Source organism: Rosa chinensis, chromosome 5 (genome assembly GCF_002994745.2).
Source record: "Rosa chinensis cultivar Old Blush chromosome 5, RchiOBHm-V2, whole genome shotgun sequence".
Classification (NCBI taxonomy): Eukaryota; Viridiplantae; Streptophyta; class Magnoliopsida; order Rosales; family Rosaceae; genus Rosa; species Rosa chinensis.
Genome location: NC_037092.1, coordinates 80,304,748 through 80,328,984, shown reverse-complemented (window position 1 = coordinate 80,328,984; position 24,237 = coordinate 80,304,748). Strand labels below are relative to the sequence as shown.

The window sequence follows — 24,237 nt, the reverse complement described above, 5'->3', positions numbered from 1 at the left end:
CCGAGAGATAGCAACATCCCAACTATTCGCAAGGCGATGCCAAGCAAGAGAAGATTGTCTCTGTTCTGGATGCAAGAGAAAGAACAGCAGCTGCCAAAGAAAAGAAGATGAGAGGGGAGAATTGCTCTGAAGCTTGAAGAAGGGATTTTGTACGAGACTGGGAGTTGACAATAGGAGTGTGAATGTTGCTAAGCTAAAGCTTGATAATGCAGTTGGGAAAAAACTCCTAAAGACGGCACAAAGCGAAAATAATGCTCACAAAATATACATTTACCATGTATACAAAAATGTAGAGAATTGAGTTGGGGAAGAGAATCTAACTGATCAGAAGAGATGTATAAATGAATGAAACAAGAGCAATTGATCATGAGCAACATTACCATATATAGAAATATGTAGAACTTAAAATACTTCTTTCCTCAAAAGATTAAAGAGAAACAAAAGGGTGAAGTTCTACATCTGTGGTCCAAGGGGAAGCCTACTCATAAGTTGTTGGTATACCGATGAAGCATTGTTCATGTTTAGGCCAGGTTCTGACATTGGCTCTACTTTTGGTTCTCCTTTTGGTAACATGAAACCCATTTCACTGACCTGACGCTGTTGGGCAAAGTATGGATGATGAACAGGGAGAACAGGCACTTTGTGTTGGCCAGGACTGAACCCAGCCATTGCCAGATTTGCCAGGCCAGGCTGGTTCATTCCAAAAGAGAAGCCCTGGGGAGGACCCAGCTGCTGCCTTCCAGCTAAGCTGAATGAGCCCATTGACATGGGCCTTTCAAATCTTGCCATGTTACTGTGAACTTGTGATGGCTCTGGCCGATGAGGATGAGTTTGTGCAGCAGAGCCAGATGCTTGACCTGACATGTTGCCAGAAGGGCCAGAATTGACATGGCTACTATTGCGAGCAGCGGGAACATCATGATTGTGCTTTCCTTCATATGTGGTGATGACTGACTTGAGGTCATGGGATGCTCTCTCCACATGCTTCCTCACTGTACAACCAGCATTGGTGCATTTATAGTAACTCCTGCAGGAAAAACAAGTTTGTCATTCTCATACACGGTGAGAAATAGGAGATAGAGAAGAATTTGATCATGAGAATAAGTAGCGACCTTGGATTTGGGTTCCCTTTCACTACTTTCTGCCCATACTTGCGCCAACGATATCCATCATCAAGTATATCTACTTCACTGGTAGTCTGGACTACAACTCTAGGCTCACGAATAGCTCTTGTAGCTCCACTCATTTCTGTTGCATAGGCTTCAATTTTCCTGAAACATCATAATGCAAAGATACTTTTATATCGACCTCAGTGGATAATTTTTTGAGACCATTTACTAGAAATAAAAAGAGGTGAGCAGTAACCTTCTTTTCGACTCTGACTCATCTCCTTCACCATCATAAGCTAATGAAACACTACCATGCGTTCCCCGATCATCTTCATCCTCATCATTGGAAAAGGTAGATGATGCGTCTACTACATCACCTGATTCAAGGTGTGCACCAGTCTGAGCCTGCATAGAAGTGGATTGCTGGCCGTAGTCAGGGCCCGCTGATGCTGATGAAGTCACCTCAAGGTTGTCATGCTTCCAATCAGGAGCTCCACCAGTTGCCTTTTGTGCACTTGCCCAAACCAGATCACCATCAGCACCTGTCTGTGGTCCGCCTTGTTCAAGGACGTCCGATCGCATGTCAATGAGTGGGTTAGATGATCCAATGGCCCCTGATCTACGATTGGGAGGGGGTTTAGGGTGGTTATGGGCCCCCTTGTAGATGATCTCTGTTATATGACCCTCATGAGATCGTTCAACCTTTTTCTTAACCTGACAATTTGGATGCGTGCACTTGTAATAACTTCGTGGGTACTCACTACCTTTTACTTGTTTTTGTCCATATTTTCTCCAATTATATCCATCTTCAGATGGTGTACCTCCACCAGCAGCAGCCATGGAATCACCACCACCTCTTTGATCTCCTTCTTCCTCTGGTTGCTCATCAAGGGGTGGAGAATGTTCAGTACTGCCACCAACAGTATCAAAAGCCCTCGGATCTGCGGAGACTGTATTTGCTCCATTATCTTTTTCAGTAGATGTGCGAGAAAAATCTGGCTGGAGCTGAAAATTGTTCGCATTCTGATTTTGAACTTTGGTGGGTTCCATACTTTGAGAAGAGTTTTCTGAGTGGACTGACACCTCAATGCTGGGAAAGGATTGCTGCGGAAGAGTGGGTGATCTCATGATCAGTATACACAATGGAGAGAAAAGTTATGAATTCACAAAAGAAATGGACAAAGAACAAAATGAATTTCCATCTTAATGGGGAAATAGTAAGGACTCTTCTCTTAAATAAGGTACATTGGTTTCTAAATATTAGTAGTCACATCATTAAAACTAGCCTGTGCGCATGTAGGTAACAGTTGCGTCTTCTAAGCTGAAAACGAAAATACATATGGTAATAACACTACCTTGCTTGTTGGACCAAGAAAGAAAGAGCCTGATTCGCCCAGAGGCTTGAAAGCAAACGAAGTATTCATGTCCTCAAAGAAATTAGCTTTATCAGCAGCCTCTGTCATCAATGTGGAATTCCTGGCATGACCATTTGAGACAAATGGAAATTTTCCAGTTGTTGGAGAAGGCTGTGCCTGCAATCAAAACCAAAAGAAGAATTCAATTTATGGCAGGATAAACTTCATTGCAACTAAAAATGGAAGTTTACATTTAATCCCATCTGCAGCAAACCTCAACTTATGCAACAACAATATAAATAATAAAGGAAATTCAACCCAAGTTAAACCACTAGTCTACCTTAACTAATATATGCTATTTCAATTAACTTTCCAAGTTGGTTCTCAAGCCATACAAATATGTAAGGCATGTAAGATATCTGCCTTTCTGAACTGAGTTACCCAAAAATTATTGTGTGTTTCAGAACAATGCAAGGTCGATGATCATGGTTATACCATCTGCCCTTGTTCCTCACATGAACATATTTTATATGTACAGCTTGAACTTTATGGAACAAGTTCTCCCTTTTGGAACATTAGAGGCTCAATGCTCCTTGAGCACTGGACTATGCAATGGGAGGCAAATAACCCTATTGGATGAAACCACAACCCCCCACCCAAAAAAAAAAAAAACCCTTGTGATGATTAAATTAAATATTATCAGTTCTTGGGATGATTCCCATAGTTATACCAACTGAGCTATCTAGCAGCTTCAACAGAATCACAAGTTACTGTGTTAAAAGTGCAACACAGATAAAAGTTCACAAAGAATACATGAAAGAATTTCAGAATTCAACTTACCAATGAATTTGAAAGGAAGACAGGAGAGTCTAGCAGTGTAGTTGGACTGAGACCAGGGGGTATTGTCAGATAAGGAGACCGAACATCAGAATTAAGTGAAAGGTCAGAAGATCTAATGCTTTCTGTATTCAACCGCGGAGCATTAAAACCAGCTCTGGCTGCGATCCGATCCACAAGTCCCCACGTGAGTTAGATTTGTACTCTGAAAATGAACCCATTGCAGTTATTTCATCACCGGTACCATTTTCTTGTGACAAGTTCTTTCCGTTGGTATTTCCTTCTCGAGACCAGAACTCCTCAGCTTTATTACTGCTAGGAGATTCCAAGAATGACCTTGAGCCAATGCCATCAACTAACATTGAAGAGAAGAAGTCCCTTGGGCTTGGACTCGGAGGCACCCAGTCCCCAATTATAGCAACGTTATCATCCATGCCAGCCATGAATCTTAAGCCCGTCAGCTGCTACCAGCTCAATATAACAGATGCTTACAATCAACTCGTTGCACCAAGATCAAATACCTGAAAGCTTTACAATAAATGCAGAGCAAAGCAAATCCATTTTAGAGCCACATGATTTGCAAAGAGCATGCAAACTTTTAATCAGAAAACCAATATACCAGAAATTAACTATCTGACTTGAACTTTTATTAGGTTGCAGAGGAACATCACAAGCAGAAAAAGAACAAACTTTCAGTTTTAGCTTTCAATTATACAAGCATCTAAGTGTTTCTTTGAAAAAAAAAAGCATCATATACTTTGTCCTTTTTTATTATTTCTCATGGGCTCGCAATTCTCAGGAAGCAAAAGCAAAATGAGGAAAAGAGGTATGCAGTCACCCTCGAGCTTCATATCAAATTCAGATGTCATCACAATTATCATCAGAATAATTATCATGGGGGAGACAATTAAACAACATTTTTGTTCTCAGGAGCCAAAAGTAGGGAGAAAAGAAAACAGACAACCCTTAATTCATCTCCATAATTGGTAATGAATAAGATTAAGGCCCCTCATAAATTTCCAACCAAGACGGCAGGTTCATGTTTTTATCTGGAGAAACGTTACAAAAACACATTTCAAATTCAATGAATTACCAAAAAGGGAATTACATTTCAATGATTAACATGAATGAGATAGACCCAGTTTGTTAGATCCTGACATCCATGAAGATCCAAAGCATGAGAAAACTGAAAACTGAGCACCCTCAATTCCCAAAAATGGGAAAAAGGTCATGAATTTCCATGGCATTCATTGAAGGAAAACAAGCCCATGTTCCAGAATTCAGAGACGGGTAAATGGGGTCACAGAAATTATCATTACCCTTATTGGAACAGAATATAAAAAAAAAGTGAGGTACCTGAAGTTTTTGCAGGGAAGAGGCATTGATGTCAGAGACACATAAGAATTCCTCAAAATTGAGAGACAGAATATAGAAATAGTGCAAAAAGCAAAACTTGGATGGAGAAAGGAAAATAAAAATGATTAAAGATGATTACCTGAGTGATTAAGAGTCAAGGCCCAGATGATGTTGAAGAAGACCAAAGACCAAAAACTCCTCCTTTGACCACCACCACTACCCACTAACCTCCCAACCACCCCCTTACCCCTCTAACCCAAAGATCACTTTTTTATATCAAATTTCCTATCTTTCTGTTCAATTCAGTTGAATCCCAGAAAAGGGTTTCAATGAAAATGAAAATCAGCAACTCCTTCCTTATCAAAATGCCTCAAAACAGTCTCTCTCTCCCTCTTCCCACTCCTTCCCTCTCTGGTTTTGGCTCAAAAATATTGATATTGATATGGATATGATGATGTTCTTTGACAAAATTACAAAAAGCAAAACCCAATACTTTATGGTTGTTTGTTTTCTTTTTATAAAATTCAAAAGAAAATTAAAGGGAAAAAGGGGAAAGGAGAGGAGGGTGAAGTTTTTGCAATGGTGGTGGACCAGAAATGGATTGGAATCTTTGAAGAAAGAGAAAGGAAAAACAACAAATAAAAAGTAACTCCACAATCAACAGACAGAAAGAAAAAGAGCTCAAAATCAAAGCTTGTGTTTTTTCATTAACATTACTACACTATCACCCATTTTCATCTTCCCTTCCCTCCTCTCTCTCTATTACTGCTTCCCCTGTTTTGACAGAACAGAATTAGACTATGCTTATTTATTCCAATTTTTGGAGTGCACCCCATTTGGCTCTCTTCCACTCATCCAATCAAACTCATCCATCTGGCAATTGTCTACCACATGCAGGGGCATTGTAGTCCTGAAACAAACTCATGATTAGTTGATGTGAGAAGTTGGGTGAGAGTCGGTGGCAGGGAATTTGGACCCTAATGATGATGAGAATTGGTTTTTATTTTATTTCTTGCTTTTTGTTATAATGAAATGAAATGTGTAAAGCTGTGGTGGACAGAGGGTTTAGCTTCCAAACACCTGTTTCATTACCCTTCAATTGGGAGGGATGTTGTAACTGCCTGTTGCTGCTAATGGTTACAGATTCACACTAGAGCCTCTTTTCCTGTTAATTTTCTTGGGTTTTTATTACTATTATTAATGCATCATCACTATTACCTACCAATTTTAGCTTCAATCATTAAACTATTCTCCACCAAAATTATAATAATTAAAATAAAATTTGATGGTTCCGGTCATTACGCCCTGCAAGTCGTATGGAGTATGCACTACGGAGAAAGTACACATCCATCATTGTATAAGTCGGTTTGATACACCCGACCTGATTTTATACAGGAATGTGGTTTGAACAACGTAACTAAACGGTTAAAGGACATCCCGATTTATACACGTGATTGTGTTTTACACAAGAATGTCGTTTAAACAACGTAATAAAACAGGCAAAGAACATCCTTACAAACTTCAGAATTAGGATTTGATTTTTTTAAGCTTTGCGCCTACCCAAATTTACAACTTAGAATTGATAAATTTTGTTAGAATTGAAATATTAAACTTGTATAAAAATGCTCAAATAAAAGACGGTTGATACAAATCTCTTCAAAGGTTCCACATTTTATGTTGATTAGATCATAAGATAAAATTTCTCAGAAAGAGGACAACAAGCAAAGACAACATTGCATAGGGAGGTTCGGAGATATCAAGGATGTAAAACTGGTATTTGACATAACATTTGACTCCAACCAATTCAGATTGCCATCTACCAAGTCATTTTCAGAACACAAAATGAACAAGGTTACCAAAGAAAAACTACCCAACTTGCATATTTATTCAAGCCAAAAGGACAAAATTTAGATTGTATTTTACTCCCCATTAAACAATAACTTGATTGTGAACCATGTTTATTCAAAGTTGGGCTTAAAAAGTGATATAAATAGGGATCTGTTTGGTACCAAAATTTTCATTAATTCATAAATAGTTTGTTTGCAGAGTGGAGACTAGTAAAGTAATAGATTTTATTCCAATCTAAAGTACCAACAAAATAAACGATTGGTTGATAATGACTTTAATCCCTAAATTGATTCTGTTTTTTGTTGTGTTAACATATAGAATGATATTATAGCAGAAGGATCCAATTCTAAATTAATCTGACCATGTAATGTGGTGCACTATTTTGATTAAGGTCTGGTTTTAAGACGTCCACTTTGCACAAAGTTATTCCTACGACAATAGTTTAATCATGTTCCCAGTAGTACCAAAAGATACCTAAATTATTGTTACTTTCATGAACTTTTCTGGATCATAGACTAGAACACTAAAAGCAATATTTAGCTAAGACTAAATCAGAAATGAAAAATGACCAATGATCAAACCAGGAAACATACAATCCTCAAATGATTGAGCAAAATCTTTCAAATAACTAGAAGGCTGTACTATGAATGACTCATGTATCAGCACTAAAATGAATGTAATGAACTTCATATCTATTGATTAACCACCGAAAATCATCTACACATTTAAAAAATATACATTAAAAAACCAGAGAAATGAGGTAAAGACAAAATCTTTCAATAATAACTCGAGTTATCTAACCCCAAAAATCTCATTTGAACTATAACTAATGGCCATGAAGCCTATAATGAAGAGTGAGCAAATCTTTCTTCTGACAAAAGTTCGAGTTGTAGCGTTTTTTAAAATATTTTAATAATATGAAATTTATTGTGAAATTTACGTCATCTAACTTGTGGCAATCATTTACATATCTAATCTATGCGTTTGAAAAGATTAAAGAAAACTTCAAACAGATAAACTAAATGCAAAACAAACAACGAAAGCAACCACTGCAAGTGGTCTGGTGGTTCTTGCCTAGTTGGGTGTGCTCCTCAACCTAAGTTCGAACTCCGAAGCTGTCAAAGTGGTCAGGCATTGTGCTGCAATGCACAGTTGGAGCATTTCACATGCGCCAAAGGGGTTTATCTTGGGCCTAGGAAGCCTTTGAATTCCCCTTAACAAAGTCAAAAAAAAAAAAAAAAACAACGAAAGCAGCAAAGGTAAAACCACAAACCTTCCCATGCACAACTACAATTATTTAACCCTAAACATCAATGAACCATGACTAGCTGATAACGGTCATTATACCATTAGCTTTACGTCATCAAACGAAACTTTTTCTTCATTGAAATATTCAAGTTACACATTTTTATTAAAGCGATTGCATTCTATAAAATTTACTGCGAGACTCGTGTTAATCAATGACTGATAATTTATTCAAGTGTTTGATTCGAAAATTCACTCCAATCCAACCATTTGTTTTCTAGTACAAGAAATGAAAACGAAAAAGGAATTTGAACTTTTCAATGCATCATTTACAAGACAAAGTTGATGGGTTGAGCCAAAATTTGGAAGCTGAGGATTGAGGATTAGAACAAGGATTTGTTTGGAAGTGACTCAAGTGATAAGAACATGCCAAATGGAAGAATGAGAAATTTACTCCAGAAACTCCAACAAGGCAACTCTACTGCCATGGCCATGCCAAGACAACACGCAAAGAGAGAAAGAAAGAACGAAAGAAACCGGTCCATATCTGACAAAAATATCAATTTAACAGCTGAGTCTGAGATAACAAGTATATAAAATTTATTGTAAAGGGCTGAGTCAAAAAGATGCTTTGACCAAGTCTCTTTCACATTGCAACTCTATCTCCTTCTCGTCACACTCTGCGGTTACCAATGTTTCTCTGTATCAAAATCAAACCCCTCCCTCCCTCTACTCTACTCCCATGTTACTCCTAAACAACGTCCCCCTCAATCATTCAAACTGGTACCAAACTAGTGAGCAGATTGAGTCATTGAAAAGTGATGTAGCCAGAAACCTAAGTTTACTGGAGCCAAAAAACAAAAAAAAAGTGATTAAAACAGAAAAAATCTATATATGTAATCCCTATTTATTACAACGGTAATTATTCTTGATGAGATTTTTCTCAAGTGTGGCATTTAAAAATTGAAAAAAAAAAAATAGAACTCAAAGTATATATTAAAATTTTATTAAAAAAATAATTTAGTATAAGGTTAATTTAAGATCAAAATCATTATTAAAATTTCATATTTATAGATCATTTTATAAAAAATAAAAAAAAATGTGTAAGGTTAGTTTAAGATCAAAATCATTATTAAAATTTTATATTTATAAATCACATTTATAGGGTTTAGAGTTTTATAGACGATAATGTAACTCTCCTGTCTCTCCATCCCATTTCTGATGTCAGTAAGATTTGAATCCATGACCTCTACATGTGTTAGTTAGGACCACGGCTCACCGATAGAAGGAAGTATAGTTTTTTTTTTTTTTTTTAATGAGAATAGAAGAAATTCATTAATCCAAGAAATTACAAAGACGGGGATGACTCTGTAAAATTCCAACTACTCCAACTAGAGAAGGGAACCTACTCATACCTCAAATGTAGAACCAGCTGTTAGAGAAACCATGAGCCGATAAGGGCCCAACTCTAACTCTTAACCTTTTCTAGGAGTCTCGATACATCCTTATAGCCAACCTCAAGATGAAACAATCCCCTTCCGACACCATATACCAAAACCGCTAGTATATGTGTAGGGGCGTCTCCCCATTACATTGACAACAAGAAAACATCGAAATTAAAACAAATAGCCCCTAGAATTGGCACCATAACAATGGCACAACCATGAAACTATGACACCCAAACCCTCGCTCAATTGAGGAAGGACTAATTAGACCTAACCAAAAACCAAAAAATAAAACCTTACAAAACCACATGAGAAAAAATAGAAAACAGAACAACATATATGCTAATAGAGTTCAAACCAAGGACCTGGTGTAAAAAAACAAGGGTCTTTCTAAATGTACCCAACAAATTTTCTACACCCAGCAATTTTCCAATAATACCCATATGTTTAAGTAAACCCAGCAAAGATGAAGAATTACAAACCCAGCAGTCAAATCACCAATACCATAAGCACAAAAACTCAACAACACATTAGAGTTGATATAATTACTTGGCTATCTCCAATTGGGTCTTTCAAAAACCTCAAAACCCCCAATTTTAACACCAAAAAATAAGTAAAAAGTTGCAAATATTAGACAAAAAGAGACAACGGAGGGAGGAACATTTTAGTGTTCTTGGGAAGGAAAACATGGAGCAAGAAACTTGGGATAAAAGGGTTCGTAGAAGGGGAAGAATGTAGTGAATGAGTTGTTGATGGTGAATGATTAGGGAGGCACGTTTGGGTTGCCAGATTTGATGAAGGTCGCGAAGAAGATTTTGGGAAATGGAGGATTGAGGTAAGCTTACAAGGATGTGATGGGTACTGGGTTGTCTGTGGTGGTGAAGAGGACGAGGGAGATGAACAGAAGAGTTTGTTGGATTTGTTAATCTTCATCCCGATGAAGTTTTGCTGGGTTTGAAATAAAGATATTATCAGGAAATTTGCTAGTATGAGGATGAGGGAGATGTTCATTTGTTCGGTATACTTAAATATTTACCGAGTATATTTAGAAAAACCTAAAAACAAAATGCCAAATATATTTCTTAATATATTTCTTACCAGGTCACAGGACCCACTTAGCCCTAATATGGCTCCATCACTGCTATTGAGGCTTATATGAAGTTATGAAATGTTTACACACTAATCACATATAAGCGTATACGAATTAAACCAGTGTCATTCTTCATCTTGTAATCAATGTCATTCTTTTCTTTTTCTGACTTTTTACTCTTCTCTTTCATCGCTGGATGAGCTCAAAATTAAAAAATTTAGTTAAATTAATTTTGAATCTTCGCGTTGGACATTCTCTAAACTTAATATAAATTATTGTTCTTAACGTATCCGTCACATAGTATTGAAACGTGAAGAAACCTTATGTCAAAACCGAAACCATGATGATGGATTGATGTAAACCTTAGAAGCGGAGGACTCATATATCAATCAGTTCAGAACCTGACAACCGTGATTGATGTTAATCCCCATAATATATAGAATTCATTCAATCACTACTTGATTACTTAAGTGTACGCGTTTGGCTAGCAGATATAATAAATTGAAACTTAGGACTCAGAGTCATCCAACACATGGTCTTGATAGGTCATGAGGTTGGGCGACTTGGCTATGAGTGGGGGAAGAGGGATTGGGAAAAGACAGTCACACAGAAAGAGTCGCATGGATTAACAAATGGGGTAAAATCTAAGGTAAGCCAACTGAGTCAGAAAACACAGTTGGTCAGTTGGGGGAGAAAACCTGCCTTCTTGTCAGACCGGTCTGAATCTCTCTGAGTCTCTACTCACTACTAAGTACTAATGAGTGAGTGAACAGTAGTAGGAGTCAGTGGGGGACCTCTGCATGGATGTTGGAAGTTAGTTTCTTTCTGCTACCAGAGCCTAGCACTGAATAGCCAGTCACAATCTCTTGCTACTTTGGGCAATTTTTTACCCCAAAGTTGCATCTCAAGTTCTCAACTGCTGTTTGGGCTACTATATCACAGTCTCTTGAAGACCCAACTGCTGTTTTGGGCTCTGGCACAGGATCTATTTCAATTGAAAATTTTCGGCTTTCTTTCTTATCTTTAGAGTCGAAATGAGATCTAATTATAAGAAACGATTAATAATGCTCCGATTGCATCGATGCACCAAATTTCAGTGTCTAGCATAATAGATAATACCTCTAAGTAACATCAGTAGCAGTTTATTATAGCATTACTATCTATCTAAGACATCACCACACTCACGGGCCAGAAACAATTGGCAGCAAAAGAAGAAGAAAAAAGTAGAGAGTGTTTGACAGGATGCATTGAACTATTATACTTGCTATGAACATTGAGATCACAGATTAACAATGGGGGTTGATAAGTCAAGACTAAATTTGAAGCTATTACATTAGTCACCATTTATACATTTGTTAAACAGGAAGTCTCACTAACCACTAACCACTAACCAATCCCTATATTTTCTTTTATGAAGTTTGAATTGAAAGTAATTTTATGGAGCAGAACCGACAAGAAAATCTGCACAAAATCCTCCAGAAAATAAGAGCTATATGCTTAGAGAGAGCTACTAGATTCCCAAAAGTAACTAAGCTCCATGATTAAAGTAATGTATCCCAACATCAGAAAACAATTCACATGGTTTGTCATCAACACCAAAGACAAATTACTGCCAAAACTTCAAGACCCCTTAGTCATGGCTGCCCACCTATCCTAATGATCTATTTAGAATGACTGGAAAACAAGTCAAGCACTCAAGCTTATTTACTTTTCTGGGCAGATGAAAAAGTAAATTAAAAAGATTAAGGTAATACAATAGAAGTTCTCATATATTAAATATATGAGAAGTAGATCACTGGTTCATCCTTTGAATCCTTTGACATCACTATCATTACTTAAAAAGCCAAACCTGCACCTTATAAACCCTCTCAACAATTTCATGTGTTTCCTGTGCACTTGTTTTCCAACTGTTTATTCTTATATTCATGTGACTCATTGCAAGAACAATTTTGGATTCACTCATTCATGGTTGATGGTTCTTACGTACACAGATATGTTATCAAAGAGTTAACTTGGGTTAATCCTCATTGTCATCCCAGTCCAAGTACTACATTTATCGTTTTTCCTCTCCTTGTTTTGGAAAATTATTGCCCTTTTCCAAATTATTTGGTAACAACAAACAAAGTGATGAAAACAAGGCATGAAAACAAATGAATTAATGCAGTGAAATTTCACTTAAACTTCTCTGCCTCGTGAAATTTGTTAAGACTAAACACAACTAAACTTCAAGAAATATACATTCATATTTCTTGGCCTAATACAACAGCTATCAAGCAACATGGAAGTTCAAGTTCTCAGCCAAAGTCACCAAGTGATAGATAGTAACTTCAATATGAAATTTCCACGTGCTGATATGTTAATTGAAAGGAAGTTAATTAGTTAACTGGGTTATTTACACTCCTATGCATTTCAAGAAAGATAAGTCAAGGTAATAGATTGTAAACAAGTAGATGTTGTAGTAAGATAATAGCTGCGTTGTATGACACTGATTCTCGGTAAATTATGTGGAAATGAACTACAGAATCAATGAACCAGTAAAGCAAATTAAAAGATCACCAACAATCCAACATTATGGATTAGACTAGAAGAAAACAAATACAAAGAACACAACTATGATTTCAATTTCTCAATGATGCTATTGCTACAACTTTACAAAATGTTTGTTCCCACAGACCCAGCTTTCTATGAACAGAAAACCAATTGTGATGGACAATGGTACAGCAGAAGTTAGCAAAACTATGAGAGGAACATAAGCCAAAATGGAAAGGAACAATGTTTCTTTGCAGTGAAGTCTTAGTTATGGCTAGACATGATCTCCAAAATGAAAGAATATGTACTTTACCCAGTTGAGCTAACACAAGACTTCCATTACTTTGTTCTCTCCATGCCTTTCTTCAACTTTGCTCTCTGATTCGGTGTTCTATTATATACAGTCCGCACAATGTGAAGGATTGAGTCCACTGTCAGGATTTCAAAGTTTCATTCTTTTCATGGTTCCTCAGCAACAGTGTCTTTGAGTGAAAAACCATCCAGGACATCACTGTCCGAATCAACCTGAAGCTCTTTAAACATAGCCATAACCTGAATCATTGTTGGTCGCCGGAATGGCCTGTCGTCTAGGCACTCAAAGGCAATCTTCAGATACTGGTATAGTTCAGCCTCACCAGAGTTTTGTGTCATCAACTCAGTGTCGAGTATCTCATTCCATCTCTTTTCTCTTTGAAGCTGCTTTGCCCATCCAACAAGGTTGTTGTCATCACCAAATGCTGACGGGTCTATAGGCCTTTTTCCTGAGAGAAGCTCTAGCAGTATAACACCATAACTGTAGACATCTCCTTTTGTTGTGCATCGAAAACTCTGGTAGTACTCGGGGGGCACGTAACCTGGAGTTCCTGCTAGGGTGCTCACACTGAGATGAGTATCGAGGGCATTGACCAATCTTGCCATGCCAAAATCTGATACTCTGGCCTCAAAGTTTTCATCTATAAGAACATTGCTAGACTTCATGTCCCGGTGGATAATATGAGGTATGCAGCTATGGTGAAGGAATGCTAGACCTCTAGCAGACCCTATGGCAATCTTCTTTCGTGCTGCCCAGTCAAGCCTGGAGCCCCCTCCCTTAATCTTATCATGAAAAACACTCTCCAGACTTCCCCATTTCATGTACTCATACACAAGAAGTCTCTCCTCTCCAACCTTGCAGTACCCCAGCAAAGGAACCAGGTTTCGGTGTTTGATTTTCCCAATAGTTTCCATTTCTGCCATAAACTCTCGGTCTCCTTGACCTGTGACTTGAATAAGCTTCTTGATTGCAACAACACAGCCATCTCCCAATTGTGCCTTGTAGACCTCACCAAACCCTCCAGAACCAATCAAGCTATCAGCACTGAAACCATTGGTGGCTTCAAGTAAATGGGCGAAGGTAAGCTTCCTCAAAGGTTTTTCAAATGTGGCTACGTTGATGCTGAGAGGCTCAGGAACACTGGAAAGTTTCCAGCTGCTGCTACCTGAAGTCGGAAGGCTTTCAATATATTTTTCTCTCTTCGCCTCTTTCCGCTGGTACTTCTTCACTCGATATAGAGCTAATGCAAGTATAAGGATACAGAAGAGAAAGAATGCGATGCCAATAACCATTCCTGAAGCCATAGATGGCTTCTTTCCCCTAACTCTCTCTGCTGAATGTCTTTGAGAGCCACACGGTGGCAGGGGTAACCCACAAAGGCCAGAGTTATTCTCATATCTGGATGCTGGGAAAGTTGTCAGCTGACCTCCGGAAGGGACAGGGCCCGTGAGGTTGTTGTTAGACACATCAAGGTCACTCAGGAAAGAGAGATTCCCCAAAGATCCTGGGACATAACCTTGAAGATTATTGTGAGAGAGATCCAGGACGCCAATTGCTTTTAATCCTCCAAAGCTTTCTGGAATATTTCCACTTAACATATTGTGTCCTAGATTGAAGACTTGCAAATAGGACAGTGTACCTAAGTTTGCGGGAATAGTCCCAGACAAGTAATTGTAGGAAACGTCAAGGAAGATCATGCTTCCATTGCTGGTGAATGTGTAAACTGTCATTCCTGTGTAAATTCTAGTTGATGGACAAGAATGAACCATAGGTAAACTTTCTAGTCTCTGAGGTCGTACTCCCTCAAACTCAACTAGTCCTCCTGCACCCCTGCAAGCTGTACCACCCTCATTTCTAACAAATGCAAACTGCTTCCCAGAAACTGTTCCAGGAATGACTAGGCCGGCCTGGTTAGCAAGCTCTGATGGGATAGAACCATTTAGGTCATTGCTGTTCAGGTCAAGCCAAATGAGGCTTTGACACTTGCCAAGCTCAGCTGGAATCTGACCAGACAGTGAATTATTACCCAACTGAAGTATAGCAAGCTTAAGGAGATTTCCAATACCTGAAGGGATTGCTCCTGTAAGCCGGTTGCTAGATAGTGACACCCAAATCATATTGGTGCAGTTGGCAATTGACCGTGGAATGGCTCCAGTAATGAGATTATTGTTGAGAATCAGGGTTTCCAGGTTTCCTCCATTGATGCAAATGCCTTCTGGGATTTCACCAGTGAGATTGTTTGCCCACATAACCAAGTCGGAAAGATTTGGCAAGCTCCAAACTTCCGAAGGAATTGGACCACTCAAGTTGTTGAAACTAAGATCAATTGCCTTGAGGTTCTTGCAGTTTCCAAGTTCCGATGGCACAGTCCCAGAGAGAAAATTGTTGGCTAGAAGTATCTTTTCCAAAGCTGAGGGAGCATTGGAGAAGCAAAACACTGAAGGAACATTCCCTGTGAAGATATTAGCGCTGAGATCGAGCACTTGAAGCCGAGTACCACTGGTAATAGATGGTGGCACAGGACCAGTGATGTTGTTGAAGGGTACATAGAGATATCTCAAACTCGGAAGCTTACTCACAACAGTACTGAGGAAATTTCCTGAGAGCTGATTGCGACCAAGATTGAGACTAACCAAAGAAGAGCATGACACAAAATTTGAAGGCAATTCACCAGTAAGAATGTTATCGGAAATATCAAGCTCCTTGAGTGTCCCACAAGCCTTTCCTAATTCAGCTGGAATTTCACCTGAAAACTGATTACGACCCAGAAAGAGTTGCCTCAACTTCTTGAGATTTCCCAACAAAGCACCCGGAATCTTGTCCTGCAACTTATTACTAGTCAGGTTCAGTGTCTCCAAAGCTTGACAGTTAGCAAGGCTTGAAGGAAACTCATCCCCATAGAGATTATTGTGTGATAGCTTCAGCAAAGTGAGGCTGCTACACTGCCCGAAATCAAGGCTTGCAAACTTTGCGGAGAAATTGTTGCTTGAGAGATCCAAATACTTGAGAGATGCCGAGACGCTTTCCAGGAAAGTGTTTGGTATCTCCCCAGACAAAGCATTGTATGAAAGGTCAAGTGTCGTCAGATTCTTGCAAGACAAGATAGAATCACTCAGTTTTCCGGTCAGCTTGTTACCGGAAACATTGAGCAGATTCAGATTCTGGCAAGTCAACAAAGATGAATCCGAAATCAGGTTTCTAGAGATGTCAAGCTGAAGCAAGGAAGCACCAAAGCTGAAACTCCCTCCTGGGATTGAATTGCCAGAGAGGTTGACCAAAGCCAGATTCTCACAACCCTCAAGAAAAGACCGAACCGGAAGAGGGCTTGCGATGTTGTTGGAGGACAAGTCAACTGTAACAAGACTACATGAGGTAATGTTGGAAACTGAAAGATCAGTAGCAGAGAATGAATTGTTTTGCAAGTACAGATTTTGAAGACTTGGCAAGGCTGTGAGAGTTGGAAGGTGAAGACTTCCAATGAGACCATGAGAGGAGAGGTCGAGGGTGATGACGTGGCCTTCAGAGCAAGTCAGGCCTTTCCATGAACAAAGAGCAGTTGAAGAATCAGATTTCCAGTCAGATAAGAAACCTTGAGGGTCAGATTGAACAGAGGATTGCTTGAACTGCAACAAAAGCTTCTTCACCACATCCTCATTAGAAGCAGCTGAAGAGAAATTTAGAAAGTGAAAAAGAAGCAGAACCAGAAAACAGAACAAACCCATCATCTTCTGATGATCTATTCCCTCTTCATTTTGTTGTTTTGCTTTCAAAGTTTCAATAAGAATCTTTCTGGGGACTATACACAAACACCTGAGCAGCACAACTCATTCATCTGAACCAAAAGCTCTCATCTTTCAGATCTGGGCTAACTTAAAGCTTCAATCTTTCCACCCATTTTTGCTTGGAAGCTGCAATTGAAATTTCCCAACAGGAATTAAATTAAATAAATTAGTAAAATGGGTTGGTGGTGCCTTTATGGTGCAAATCACTATCAAACATGTAAAAAAATCAACTAACTTGAAAGAAACTCATCAAGAACAAACATTTAAGAGCTTTAGCTACCATATATGAATGAAAGAGAAATCTATATCATATATACATGTGAATTCATAAAGTAGCAGAGTGGAGGGGCTTAATGGGCAATCAGATAGTTATTGTTAAGGAAAGAACAGAGGAAGGTAGATACCTCGGAGTGTGACAGAGTACGATGTTCAGAGATGTCGGCTATGATGATACTCCAATCAAATACAACGATAGCCAGCATTCAGTTCCTTAATTGTCTGTCTTTGATGGGACTTCGACTGATAATACTAGGAACCCAGAAGGCACAGAAAGAACTGAACCTTCAACTGTTTATGTGAATGTGACACTCACAAGTCACAAGTCTGCAGACTGCAGAATCAGAAGGGGAAGAAGAAGCCCAAAGAAACAGAGGGAAAAAAAAGAAACAAACAAACAAAAAAAGGAAAGGGGGAAAAAGAAAAAATGGGTTTTAGAGAGAGAGAGAGGAGGTTGGGAGGGAGAGAGAGGTGATGATGCTTTTTAGAGGAAGCTAAAGTGAGACAGAAATACAAAAGAATATAGAATACAAGGACAAGTTGGTGGAGGAGAGAGTAAATTGAGGGAGTGATGTGCCCCCATCTCTCCTTTCTCAATTCTCGGGTCCAGTCAAACTTTGGATATGATTCCTTTTCCTCTCTCTCTTTGTGTCTCTGTCTCACTCTCTCAAAAACTCTTGACAATTTTGGGAGCTCTGGAGCTGGGTGGTTGGATGGATTACCCCCGCACGTACGTCTCTAATTATGTGATATTTTCCTTCCAACTCCATTATTGTTCATGAATAAAAATCTATTTTTGGACTTGAATACATGAGAATCTTTCAATTTGTATGATGTTGGGTGAGTGAAAGGGATTGCTCATGCTTTCTGTATATGAAATTGTCTAAGTAATTACAACGGTGTTCGTGTTTTTCTTTTCTTGCATTATTAGTTTTCTATTCTTTATTTGTGAAGACAGAAATCAAAATATATAGATCTGAATTCTAGCGGCCGCTTAATATTCGCTAGTATATAATTTTTTTTTGGTTACAATGTACCTCTCCTATCTTTATATTGTTCGAACTTATTACTAAGTTTTTTCCATCTTGTCTTAGAATCTCCTATATCTAAAATCATTCAACAAAAAATAAATATGCATCAATCGTACATCATGAGATTGAACCTGAATGAATGGTCTAAAGAATAAGTTTGGAAGACCTAAAAACATAATAAATAGCAAACAAGAACAAATCTAATGAAGTTGTGGATCGATGTAGAGTGTATGAGATAGAAGAGAAGACCAGTAAAAACTAGTACATTGGATACGCAAGTTATAAGTATTTAAAAAAGTATTTAAAAGGCATGATTAACCAGTATAATGTAAAAAAACTGCTCCTCACAGTGAGATTCAATTATTAATTCTTTGCTCAACATTAGGGGCTAGTTAGCCAACTATGACCGACCCCCACTTTAATTTTCACAAATTGTTTATGTCTTAGAGTGTAGAGAAACTTTAGGGCTTTTCGTAGAAGGTGTCAATTTTAGTTTATTGCTAGGAATGAGTACACTCTTCTTCTACCAAGTAGCATCCTTATTCTTTATTTTTGAGAGTTAATAAACGAAAACAAATGTATCCCTAAATTGGTAGGAGAATTATTGAAAGCAATCCCTCTCTTTTGCTCTAAAATTTATATTAAATTATTTAAAATTGTTTTCTTTCTTTCTTTCTTACCTAGGTGATTTCACTAGATTATTTTAGGGTGGTCTGCATGGCTTGATATTGACGTGGCCCTCCCGGAGGTAAGTCATGTTGTGTATTTACCTACATTTAGTTATATGAATGGTTTGAGTCCTATTTCAAAAAATATATATATATATATATATAATTTAATATATAATAATTTTATGTTTAACTATTTCTTAACACGGCCCTACATTTAGTTATATGAATGGTTTGAGTCCTATTTCAAAAATATATATATATATATATAATTTAATATATAATAATTTTATGCAGCTATTGCCACCCTACAATTTTCTTTGTTCACCCTACAAATATTTAAATTATTGAAAGACTATATTACCCATATGCAAAATGACTAATAAGTACACTAATTTTTTAAAATTTAAATCTTTAAGGAAAACTAAATATATAACTAATTAAATACAAAACTACTTAATTTCTCTTCTGATAACATTAATCTTCATCTTCTCCATCCAATTTTCAATTTATTACAATTTTATTTTTTATCTTTTTGTTGCATCCTCATCGTTAATTCGTTATTCAATTCACAAAACCATTAGTGTTAATTTCATCAAAATCTTTATAATACCTTTATAAATACCGAAAGTAAAAAATTTAAAACACAAAAAAAAAAAATCAATATTTTTTTTCATTGCTCATAGTAGCACTTACTAATTTTTTAATATGGATTTGAATAAACGAACATTGACGCTGAATGGAAAAAATAAAAAAAATGGAAATAAATCAAATTATGATTTTATTATGCAACTTTAATATATTTTAAGACATTTTTTTAATTGATATAAATTAAATGAGAAATTTTCGTTAAACAAATTTTTTTTTTTTTTAATTTGATATGTTATATGATGGAGGATATTCCTGAAAAGAGAAATAGGTTGGAGAAGTAAATCTAATAATTGAAATTAAAATATAGGGTGTAATGAGCAAGTAGGGTGAACAAAGAAAATTATAGGGTGGCAATAGCCTCACCCTAATATTTTTGTAAGGAATGTGCAAATAGAATGAGGCGTTGGATCATAATTGAGTTGCCAACTCAAACTAACGTTCGAAATTTCCTATCTCACCTCCAAGACAAAAAAAGGTTTTAAATTTACCGCACAAACTTCTAACACCTCGTCTAATCATGCTTGATTATTCAACTAATTCCATGCCCAAAATACCAACTAGTAATTATAATAACCAAGATGGTTGTAAGGTGCAAAGTAATTATAAGGTGCATAGTAATAGTATAAAAACCAAGTTCTATGAATATAGTAAACTTCTCAAAGCTAGTAGTATAGGGCGCGGGGCGCGGTACATTGGGGCTTGTGGCCAAAACTTCTCAAAGTCCCAAAAACCGTAATTGTGCCAAAAAATTAGTAGTTGTTTCAACCTTGTAGGGCTCCTAGGGTTTCATATTTTGTCAGTGTATGCTTTTCACACGAGTGTTGCTGGCCTTTCATCGTTTTCCAAAAGACCCTCCCGCTAGATTCGGACTTTGCACCCCAATCCAACAAATAAATCCAACAAATCTATAATAATACCAAAAAAAGCCACCCCAACAAATGTATACAAAATTAGTATTTGGTCATACTTATTATTCACACCCACGTATGAATATGATTGGAAAAATATCACTCATGCTAGAAAACAGCGGAATCCTCGCAAAATAATTAGGGTCTCCTTTTGTATTATATAGTGTTTTTTTTTCTTTGGTTACATGAAAAAAATCAATTGTCACTCATATTTTCCCCCACGACTTCCCCACTCTACTAAAAGCCATAGAAGGCAGTGAAGAAATTAACACTTTGTTGGGACCAAAGTTAACAGCTCTTACTAGCTATAGTAACCCTTTTCACGGGTTTCTTCAAACTTTGTTCATTCTTGTCTATATACTATGTCGGTCCATCTACGTATGTGTACCATTTGTTAGGTACGTCTTCATGTGTAGTTATGTGCAAGTGACAACAAAAAATTTCATGCCATAAATTGTGAGAGACGTATATGACTGAATGTGGTACTTATTGCAATATTCGATTCATTAATGACAACTATTTTCCCTAATTGTTAAATGGGCGTCCGTTTTCCTTGGCATATATCTTTGTTTGGAAATCCTCCCCCATCTTTGTTGGTTTTTTGTTATTCTTCAAGCGAGCAGTTGGTTTGTCGTGTTCCGCTGTAATATACTATTTTTTTTAGTAGATATACCTAAAGTAACAGGCTTCTTTGTTGTTCGACGACAATATTTGCTGATATATATATATATATATATTATTTTTTTTTACTGTTTTCTACATAGTCAATCTGTTTGTCGTACATTACTGCATTCTCTGTTTTTCTAATCGTTGACAGCTTTTGTGATTTGAAATGAAATTTGATGTATTAAAGAGGGAAAATGTCATTTTTTTTGTACAATGTGAGGGGCGAAGATTATGCTATTTTCGTCTTTTCATGTCTTAATCCATTATTTTCCTAGAACTCTCTCTCTCTCTCTCTCTCTCGTCCCCTGGTGAAAACAGCTTCACCATCCTCCTTGAGATCTTCCGCAGTATTCTATGTGGAAGATCTCAAGGCTTTTCACTCTCTCTCCCATCTGTTTATTTCACACAAAAATAAAAATCCAAAGCATAATCTTCGATCTGTATCAGTTATCTCTCCCATATGCATATTCTGAATCAAGAACACAATGGCCCAGCAAATCACAGCAATTATATATTGAAACAATCAAAACCCATAAAGCATAATCTTTAAAAGACAATAATTGCAAGCAAACTAAAATAGATCGGTCACTCAAAAACAGAGGTGCGGGGAGTCCAAACTGCAAAACTACCAATTGGTAAGTACTTGAACATATGTAGTTCCCAGGTACTCACTCAATTTCATCATGAACATCATCATCATCATCGGATTGAATTGATCCTGAATTCAAATCCCTCAACTCAGAGCAAGCATGTAGGATCGTTGACACCATCACCACATTGGGTCTCACACCAATCAAACCCATCTCTCTAAACGCCAACAAACCCTGCCTGGGCAATATCTAAATGAAACCCGAATCGAATTGCCTCATCGTGAAGCTCTGTTGCTTTTTTGAGATTACCCAAAACCGCACGGGCCTTGGCAACAAAGAGAAGCAGAAGATTGTCAGGAGCAATATTCCGAGCTCTGAGTGAAGTGTAGAGGTTTATAGCTTCCTTGAGTAGTCCACGTCTCGTGAGTGTAAAGATTGGAAGGAGCAATCCTTCTTCCAAGTGATTCATCAGAGAAACCTCAACAACAGAATGTACAAGGAACTAGGAAGGAAAAAAGTGGAGAGAGAGAGATGATGATCAATATCAAAACAAAACGCAAAAATTTCTTTTGCTTTTTATTTTATTTTAATTAGATGCAGAAAACTAAGGGGAAAAAAAAAGAATAAGGGTAAATTTGTCATTTAATAATCAAAATATACCAACTGTCAGCTTCCGTAACGGAGCTAACGGCTCTAGGTACTAATCTTCTATCGGGGTCAGAACCTCAAGTACTTTTTTGATATTTTTGAAAATTGAGGTACAAAAATTTAGAATGGCGAAAAAGTCGGGTACTATTCTGGCCATTTTCCCAAAATAATTTGATATATTTGTAGTTTTAGTCACATGAATAGAAGGCTTGGAGTGTACCAAAAGGTAAGGCAGCAAATGGACCAAAGACTCTTCCCGTGGCATGGGACTTTTGTCTGCTCAATGAGGGAGGAAGGAGCCTCGTCTCTAGTGGAACCTTCCGTGAGATTTGACTTTAATAAAATTTGGTAGATTGCGTTTTCCATGGGATATTGTTCTTGATTCTTAAATTCTAAAACGTGTCTTTGTGATAGGATGATTGGTTGGTATTGGTTAGCTTGTTAATACACGGCTTACTTGCTTCTTCCGCACAACCACGGCATTTTTATTAGTTAGCAAATAAGAATTGTCTAAAAATATCATTTAGCTCGTCAAAAATAAAAATGAATTCAAGAATTTTTCTTTTATAGAGTTAGATGGATAAGTCTACACAGCTAATTTGCAGGTTAATTTGTCAAAGTTAATTAATTTTGTCTAGAAAAATGTCTATTTACCTAAATTTGAGCTACACTAACCCCACTTTTACCTAAACATCTTATAAGATTTCTCACTAACCAAACAAATTAAATATTTTTTGCCCTAATACCTAATTAAGTATTTTTATTGTTTTTTGTTTATTTTTGAGACAATTTTGCCCTTCCTCTCTTTGTCACGTAGAGAGTGAAGTCATCGGAGACTTCACCGGACTCCGGTCACCGTTAGCTAGACTCCGGTCACCTATTGCCGGACTCTGATCACTGGTCACGGGACTCGGTTCAAAGATTGCCGGAAACCTCACCGGATGTTCCCAAAAAGGTCGTTGGGGATCTCATAGGTCACCGGATAATATTATTACCCCCAATAAAACCCAATAGAAAGTTTATTGCCCTCAATAACAAGTTTATTGCCCCCATAAAATGTTTATTGCCCCTATAAAATGTTTATTGCACCCCAATAGAAAATTTATTGCCCCCAAATAAAATGTTTATTGCCCCTAATAAAGTATTTATTTCCCCAAGAAAACAATTACATCAGTTAATAATTAGTACAGTCAGTCACCAATCTACAAAATCTACCGAATAGATGCTATTCTAGAGCATAAGTGGAATTACAACATCATTTTTTTGCATATTTTCTCATACCAGACAGCCTGTGACAATGTGGCCTATGGTCTGACACAAAAAAAAGACACATGTGGTTGTCGCCCACCATGCCGAAGCTGATGACTTGGCTCCCCTCGTCTAGCACATCCAGCCTCTCCGTGCTGCTGTTGGCCAGAAGCCTGAGATGACCTGGACCTCACGGAGGGTGCTGACCTTGCCGTCCTCAATGATGATGTGGCAGCTCTTGACAAAGTACTTGTAGGCTTGGGGCTTGTCGATGCGCTTGACCGGACCATCGACCACATAGTGGAGACAGGAGCAGCGATATCCTGCGTCACAACGGAGCGGCACTTGTCAGGGCCCACCCTGTGCGTGTGGTAACACCTCATCGCATCAGGGATCAAGGCGCACTGCTTCTTGATCATCATGCCCTTCTGGTTCTGGTGCGGAGACGCCGAGATCTCTATCCCCAACCGCCTTGTTAATCGTCGTCCATTCCTTGTCCGGCGGAGATGGTGGTGAACTCGGCATCTTCAAGACTGACGGTGGTCGCTGAGTCGACTCGACCGAGGAAGAGGGGAGAGAGAGAGAGAGAGAGAGAGAGAGAGAGAGAGAGAGAGAGAGAGAGAGAGAGAGAGAGAGAGAGAG

General features: G+C 37.8%; 2 protein-coding genes across 3 annotated transcripts in view; both read right to left on the bottom strand.

Moving 5' to 3' along the window:
- Positions 1-312: 312 nt before the first annotated feature.
- On the bottom strand, positions 313-5,447 carry LOC112164550 (probable WRKY transcription factor 2). The gene is given in 7 exon segments (XM_024300774.2): positions 313-1,027; positions 1,113-1,271; positions 1,366-2,213; positions 2,465-2,641; positions 3,305-3,477; positions 3,480-3,829; positions 4,797-5,447. Coding segments are annotated over 6 exon segments (2,196 nt in total). The 5' UTR covers positions 3,745-3,829; positions 4,797-5,447; the 3' UTR covers positions 313-453.
- Positions 5,448-13,012: 7,565 nt separating this feature from the next.
- Positions 13,013-24,237, bottom strand: part of LOC112165725 (serine/threonine-protein kinase BRI1-like 1) — a 29,820-nt gene continuing 18,595 nt past the window's right edge. Inside the window, exons 1-2 of one of the 2 annotated variants that reach the window (XM_024302349.2) lie at positions 17,314-17,719; positions 13,013-17,035 (exon numbers count right to left, since the gene is read on the bottom strand). In XM_024302349.2, coding sequence (XP_024158117.1) covers positions 13,274-16,852 — 3,579 coding nt within the window. In that variant the 5' untranslated portion in view covers positions 16,853-17,035; positions 17,314-17,719 and the 3' untranslated portion in view covers positions 13,013-13,273. Of the gene's footprint in view, positions 17,036-17,313; positions 17,720-24,237 lie in introns of those variants that run through there. The other variant, XM_040505393.1, reaches the window with a different exon arrangement.